This window comes from Eimeria mitis, genomic scaffold (genome assembly GCF_000499745.2).
Source record: "Eimeria mitis Houghton genomic scaffold, Emh_scaff1743, whole genome shotgun sequence".
NCBI lineage: Eukaryota > Apicomplexa > Conoidasida > Eucoccidiorida > Eimeriidae > Eimeria > Eimeria mitis.
In genome coordinates this window covers 244-1,420 of record NW_013570060.1, presented here as the reverse complement: position 1 = coordinate 1,420, position 1,177 = coordinate 244, and the positions used below count along the sequence as shown (strand labels likewise).

The following is a 1,177-nucleotide window of genomic DNA, read 5'->3' as shown; positions in this document are numbered from 1 at the left end:
GCAGCAGCAGCAAAAGGAGAGTTGCCACGTGGCTTGCTGCACCCAACCCATTCATAGCAGCAACGAAAACGGCGAGTCACGGCAGCAGCAACAGCTGCAGCAGGCTGCCGCTGCTGCAGCAGCAGCAGCAGCAGCCAGCATTTTTGCCTTTCCTGGTTGTGCTGCCAGAAGAAGATTTGCTTGGAAACAATGCAGCAGCAGCAACAGCAGCAGCAGCAGCAGCAGCAGCACAAAGGGCATGGGCCCTCGGGGCCCCTCCTGCTGTCCCCCTCATCTGTGGCAGCACCTTCTACAGCGCACCCTCAAGGGACTGCAGCAGCAGCAGCAGCAGCAGCAGAAGGAGCAGCAGCAGCAGCGGCAGCAGCAGTAGTAGCAGTAGAAAAGACGGCAGCAGCAGCAATAAAGACGGCAGCAGCAGGCGCAGCAGCAGCACTAAAGACGGAAGCAGCGGCAGCAGCAGGCGCAGCAGCAGCACTAAAGACGGCAGCAGCGGCAGCAGCAGCAAGAGAGACAGGAGCAGCAGCAACAAAGACAGCAGCAGCAGGAGCAGCAGCAGCAGCAGTATTAGCAAAGTAATAGACCCACTGAACGCCGCAGGGGACAACGACGGTTTTGTTATTGTTGTTGCTGCTGCTGCTGCTGCTGCAGGGCTGCCGACGCTGCGCTGCTGTTGATAGAGTTTGCTGCTGCAGTTTCTGTTTGTGTTTCTTTATCTAGCTGTCTCTTTTCTGTTTCCTTTTATGGCGATGTGATTCTGCTGCCTTGCAGCCGCTGCAGCAGCTGCAGCAGCAACAGCTGCAGCAGAAGCAGCTGCAGCAGCAGCAGCTGCAGCAGCAGCAGCTGCTGCTGCTGCTGCTGTCTTTGTTGTTACTATTTAAATGCCGTCGGGAGCTGTCTTTGCAGCAATCTGTCTCTCCCTTTGTCTTTTCCTTCGTCTCTCTCTGCTCTCTCTTTGTCTCCTCTGATTCTGTCTTTCTTTTTCTCTCTTCTCTCTCCCCTGCGTGCCTCTGTCTCCTTGATGCTGCAGCTGTCTCCTTGCTGCTGCAGCTGTCTCCTTGCTGCTGCAGCTGTCTCCTTGCTGCTGCAGCTGTCTCCTTGCTGCTGCAGCTGTCTCCCTGCTGCTGCAGCTGAGGGCTCTCCTGCTGCAGCTGCACAGCGATATGCCTCCTGTCTCCTG

At 56.8% G+C, this 1,177-nt stretch overlaps 1 protein-coding gene across 1 annotated transcript in view; it reads left to right on the top strand.

The window, feature by feature from the left end:
* EMH_0042740 (uncharacterized protein) overlaps positions 1-576 on the top strand; it is a gene marked incomplete at both ends in the record, with an annotated part of 3,621 nt that extends 3,045 nt beyond the window's left edge. Inside the window, one exon of the mRNA XM_013495771.1 lies at positions 169-576. Coding sequence (XP_013351225.1) covers positions 169-576 — 408 coding nt within the window. The remainder of the gene's footprint in view (positions 1-168) is intronic.
* Positions 577-1,177: the final 601 nt, after the last annotated feature.